Source organism: Mus pahari, chromosome 22, assembly GCF_900095145.1.
Source record: "Mus pahari chromosome 22, PAHARI_EIJ_v1.1, whole genome shotgun sequence".
Taxonomy (NCBI): domain Eukaryota; kingdom Metazoa; phylum Chordata; class Mammalia; order Rodentia; family Muridae; genus Mus; species Mus pahari.
The window spans coordinates 15,943,271-15,949,270 of NC_034611.1; the positions used below are offsets into that span (position 1 = coordinate 15,943,271).

Genomic DNA, 6,000 nt, shown 5'->3' on the forward strand with positions numbered 1-6,000 from the left:
AAGATTTTTGGTTAAAATGAAATCCCTCTAGTATCAGAAAGAAGCAAGAAGAAACAAGCCCTCCCTCCTTCTTGCCTCCCTCCCTTCCCATCCTTATGCCAACCCTCCCTCCGCATCCAAGACTCACTCAGGCAAGGCCTTGCATATTCTAGGCAAATGCTCAAATCCTCAATGAACTTCTACCATAACACTGATAAATGAACTTACCATATTGGAAAATGATATACTTCTTTGTAGCATTTTGGATTCTTTAGAAAACATCTTCAAAGTGGAATCTAAGAGTCAGAACATAGACATGAAAGATTTCCTAAGATCCCCTTACTTACTGGTTTGTTTTTGTTTGTTTGTTTGTTTGGCTGGTTGGTTGGTTTTTCGAGACAGGGTTTCTCTGTTACTTACTGTTAAAGGACGACATCAGTGACATTTCAGAGAACTAAGTATATATACTGAATAGTCTGAGACCTTGCCAACAGTAAGATTCTAGGAGGTGTAACAACTTCATGATCAGCTGAAACCCCACAACTGCAGCACAGACATGGTACACTAGGACATTTAAAAAGGCCTTCTTCAAACTCAGTGAAGCCCCACACGTGAGTGAGTGCAAAGTTACAGAAGAGGGAGGCAGAAACCTTAACATCAACACAAAGTTTAAGAAAGATTTACAGGTATGTGTGTGTTTCTTTTGTTTTTGCATGCATGTATGTGTATAATACATGTGTGCCCGCTGTGTGTGAGACCAAAAGAGTGTTGGCTTCCCTAGAACTGGAGTTCTAGATGGTTACACAGACTAGGATGTTTATACAGGGAACCACACCCATGTTCTCTAAAGAGTAACAAGTATTTTATACCACTGAGCCATTTCTGCAGGTCCAATTTTTATTTTAAGAAAACAAAGATTTTGGCAATAGAAGTAATTTTTAAAAATGAATGGCCTAATTATAGAGTGACATTCTTGTTTCAAATTACTTACAGATGAGAAGTACTTTTATCTTTATTTATTTTTCCTTTCTACTGGGGAAGAGAAATGTTTTGTGGTATAGGGTACAGTGCATAAGGCAGGCACTGAAAATCCTGAGCTTAGCCCAACACACTCCTGTTTTATAAAGCTACCACCAGATAGAGTGGAGCCGAAAAGAAAGGTGAGGTTGAAGATAAAACTGGAAGGGAGCAGAGTGCAGATACAATAAGAGCCGTAAATGTGCCTGTCAAATGCTTTTAGACCCCGAGGCAGATCAGATGTCAATCAAGTGCATACACTGGCTGGGATAACCAGTAACTTAAAAAAATTGCAATAATAATTAATAATGCAGGAATTAAGATACCCAAAATGTCTAATGTCCTTGACTAAGAGATCCTGTGCAAATTCACCAACACAAACTTTTATGAATCCAAAAGAGAGGCTCAGTGACAGAGCAGTTGCCTACCATGGGGCAAAAGTCTGAGATAACCTTTAGTTCTACAAATAAAACCCAAGACTCACAACTTACTTTAATGTTGGTACAGATATTCCATCATGTATTACCTACTTTCTAGATAGCCAACATGGTACACTGTCAGAATGAACTTTGACTACATTTCTTCTCTACAATAAAACTTCATATTTCAACCTAATCTTTGCAACTGAATTCATGAAACTATGTAAACCTGAAACCTCCGTGAGACTTCCCTGATCACTAACTTAAGATCAAACACAGACGACCAAAACACAACAGCCTGGGACCTTTTCTTGAGGGGCGGCACTAATCTTGGGACACCTTTCCAATTTGCTTGTGATTCTTTTAGGCAGGTCTGAGCGCTCACCACAAAATCTACTGAGAACAATTGGATCATTTTACAAAACCAAAAGCAGCCAGGACACTTTTCTCAAAACCAAAGACGCTCTCCTGCTTACAAGCTGGCAGGTTAAAGACAACCTAAGTGCTAGTCTCACAGGTGGTGGTGTCCCATGAATGTTCACAAAACCATAGCATGCTGTGCATCTGAGGAAGAAATCTTAACCTTGAGGCAAATATCAGTAAGTATATAAGCCAGTAATATAAATCCTGAAAATCCAAACTTAAAGAATCAAAACAAAAACACAATTTTGACTTGGACAAAAATTCATCCTTTTTACTTAGCAAGTTCACAAAGCAGTGGTAGTGTTTACTAAGCTGGGGAAGATCTGAAGCATGATGGTCATAAACATAAAGCTCATGGCTTACAAGGCCACATGAGTACAAACATTTGAAAGATTTGACAAACTATGTCAGAAGAGCCCTGCTAACCACTAGTTTTCAGCATTCCTAATGCTGTGACTCTTTAATATAGTTCCTCATGTTGTGGTGACCCCCAACCATCAAATTATTTTGCTGCTACTTCATAACTATAATTTTGCTACTGTTATGACTTGTACTGTAAATATCTGCTAATCAGGATATCTGGTATGATATCATTTGATACCCCAAAGGGGTCACAAAGGTTAAGAACCACTTCACTAGAGCCTTTGTTAAAGGACACAAGTGTCTGTTGGCTACTTAATGGTCAACACAGCGCTGGAAATCTTCAAAACCCAGCGCTGCAAATCTTTAAAACCCAGATGTCATCTTCCTTCCAGAGTGTTCAGTGTGGCATCCTATACATTCATTCTGTACACCTTGTGCAAAGTTCTATTTTAAAGAATCCTAGGTGGTATGTGAAGAGAAAAGAATGAAATGCCACAGATAACACACCACAGTAACTCATCTACCTGGATGTGGTTAGCTGTACAGTATCATTTCTAAACACCATGTGTGGAAACTACAGTTTCCTGTGGTAATCTAGGACTGAAGATGAGCAGCCTCATGGAAAACAATCACTAGTTCTGTCAGAACTGGCTGTCCTGACGCTAAAGCTCAGCAACTATATTCCCTTTCCACTGGGACACACACTTCAGTTAATGATGTTACACACATCTCCAGGAAAACACATGTGCTATAAGAGATGAATATTGCTAATGTTTTCATAGATCAGGAGAGCCACAGTCTAATATATCATTAAGATATAGTTTAAATTTTATCAATAAGGCAAAGGTAAATTATCAATATTTGAATTCAATGTCATATTATATCCTACAAAAAATTATATGCTGAATATCAAGGTAAAACTGCAGCAAAGCTGCACGCCACAAGCTAACACGCACCACCACAACAGCCCAGGTCAGCCTCAGCCCTGGCCACCATTCCACGCTGTTCTGAGTTCTGTAGGCCACACAACAGACCTGGGACCTCTTGCAGGGAGGTAGCCTGGAGTAAGGCAGACCATAGCCAAGAGACAGTTCTCGTCTTGTGACTTCCTCCAGGCAACCATGTCAGCTTCAGGAAGCTTTCCTTTTTTTTGGCAAACTATAACAAAAATGTTCTAGTCTATTTTCTGTGGAAGCAGCGCATGCCAGTAAAACTTAGCTCAGACTCTGTGCTTGTAGCTAAAGAGCTTTTCAGGCAGGAAGCCATACCTTGTGAGGTTGTGAAGACTGAAGATCCATTGCAAGACACTGCTATCCCCGTAACCGCCCTGTTGGAAACCAAAGTTTCATCAATCACCGTCAGCTATGTCAGCTATGTGTGAGGACACGTTTTCTGGGCTTCCTTCATTTTGTCTATGTAGCTTCTTCACTTGAACTGTTTTCTGCGTGTCCCTGCCACTACAAGCCGATTCTTAGCAATGCCCACCTTTGCCTGGCTACTACAGAACATTCCCCCTCTTTGTTCTCGAAGCTGGAGCAGACAATGCTGAACATGTGTCTGGCAAGTGGAAACTGTTTCTGCTACAATCCCGCCTTACCTGACCATCCCCAAAGCGATGGCACTCACAGTTTCCCATCGCTGGCTTCATTCCATTCAGAATACACTGTCCCTAATGTCTGCCAATGTGTATGCATGTGGGTCTAGTAGCCCCCTTTAAAGAACATCTGAGGTCAATCACTGTCACTTGTATAAGCACTAGAGGTTTATTCACACCTTCACTGTGTTGTCTTGGACTACACGGTCGCTTCCTAGATGCCTGGTTGGGTGGGGGGTAAGAGAAGTTAGCATGTATCTTTGGGGGGGGGGGTGGAGTGCCACAGTTGGTGTCAGATGTCTCCCTTGATGGTTCTCCACTCACTTTACTGAGGCAGGGTCTCTCCTTGAATCTCTAGCTAGCCAGCTTGCCTAGGGACCCTCTGGCTCTGTTTCTTGAATTCTGAGATTACAGATAGCTACCCTACCTGCCTGGCTTTCACAAGGCCTCTAGGAACCTAAATTCCCACCTCGACTCGGCATTTGCATGGCCATGCTGGCCTTGTTATTAATATGTTTTTAAGATGAACCTTTTCCTACACTATCAGTAAATTCAAAGCTTGATGACATACATGCTTGTTCCATAATTTCCCACTTTTTAAGATTTGAGGGGTGGTATATACAGCTTAGAGGTACAAAACTACAGGCTGTGTGCAGCTAATCTCATCCTAGAACAACATATGAAATGATAGGATGGGAGAGCATGGTGACCCAAACTCATTTTCCTTTGCTACCTTGACTTCACAAGCCTGCATAGACATTTTGACACCAAGAACCAATGAAGGAAACATTAGATGGACACTTTCCATGTGACTGTCTTTTACAGTTCACTCCCATGCCAAACCCCCAGCTTTTACACAGACTAGGCGGTCTCAACTTTCTTAACGCTGTGACCCTTTAACACAGTTCATCAAGTTTTGGTGACCCCCCCCCCACTATAGCATTATTTTATTATTTTTATTATCTTATTGCTATTTCTTAACTGTGCTTTTGGTATGGTTACGAACTGTAATGTAAATGCCTGAGCTGCGACCCCACAGGCTGAGGACTGCAGGACCAGACGCCGTGCAAGGCGCTCTTACTCTTTGTGGAGCTTGTACTGCTCATGGAGCTGCAGCTTGGTGATGTTACTCCAGGCCAGAGTTCTGCTTTCCTCAGTCAGGTCTTCAAACGACTCCTCCCCTGGAGAAACTACATGAAACAGGTGCTAAGCGCAGTAGTAAACCTTAGAATGGCAACCGTTTCAGATCCACAGGATATTCTATCAATGTTAAGGAGCAAAGAAAACAAGCCATCCACCAAAACACGCTTCCAAGGTACTTATCATACAGCCCAGTATTAGCCAAGGAAACAATTTTACATCAACCATTGCCTTGAGAGCTCCAGGCTTCCTAGTGTTTGCAAAATCCTGACTTGACCAGTTGCTTAGGCATCACAGGAAGTAAAAGTCTGAGTGGCCACTCCCTTCTCAGCTCCTTCCATTGGACAACCCAACAGTTGCCTAGGAGCCCCGATGTCTGAGTGGCCACTCCCTTCTCAGCTCCTTCCTTGAACAACCCAACAGTTGCCTAGGAGCCCCGATGTCTGAGCGGCCTCTCCCTTCTCAGCTCCTTCCTTGGACAACCCAACAGTTGCCTAGGAGCTCTGATGCTTTATTTTGGTTTTGAGAAGAAGAAAGAAAACAAGAACTCAAAAATGGGTTCTTGTTCTTCAAGGGGAGAAGTAATACTCTCACTTCTGCATGAAGAGAACCTGGAGTGTTTACCCTGTCTCGAGTGGTCACATGATGGTGGTTAGGGTTGGTGACTAAGGGACGAGGACAGTAACCTGACTATCCTGGAAGTCTTCACATGGTACTTTAGGCTGCCCTTCGCAAGCCCTCACAGTACAAGGCTGGAGAGGGGGCTTAGCTACTCTGTAGCAGCGTGCCTGAAAGGCTCAGCATGACTGGGAGTCACAAGACAAAACTGGGAGGAAAGGAGATGCCTTGCTGATGAGAGGCTGCATGATATCACATGACTCCTCCTAGGAGGCTCTATGAGATAAGAAATGTGGTTGCATGGATGGAGGTGCATGACCCCTCCTTTCTTAAAGTTTATCTTAGTAGCCACTGGGGCCTGCATAGGGGAGATACTCTATACACATTTGCCACATGTTAATAGAAAATTGTTGAAAGAAAGAGAGAGAGAGAGAGAGAGAGAGAGAA

At 42.6% G+C, this 6,000-nt stretch overlaps 1 protein-coding gene across 2 annotated transcripts in view; it reads right to left on the reverse strand.

Moving 5' to 3' along the window:
* The window catches only part of Nsmaf (neutral sphingomyelinase activation associated factor), a 55,930-nt gene that overhangs the window by 13,054 nt on the left and 36,876 nt on the right, over window positions 1-6,000 (reverse strand). For both annotated transcript variants that reach the window (XM_029533226.1, XM_021222341.1), the window contains exons 22-24: window positions 4,877-4,985; window positions 3,470-3,528; window positions 208-275 (exon numbers count right to left, since the gene is read on the reverse strand). In XM_029533226.1, coding sequence (XP_029389086.1) covers window positions 208-275; window positions 3,470-3,528; window positions 4,877-4,985 — 236 coding nt within the window. The remainder of the gene's footprint in view (window positions 1-207; window positions 276-3,469; window positions 3,529-4,876; window positions 4,986-6,000) is intronic.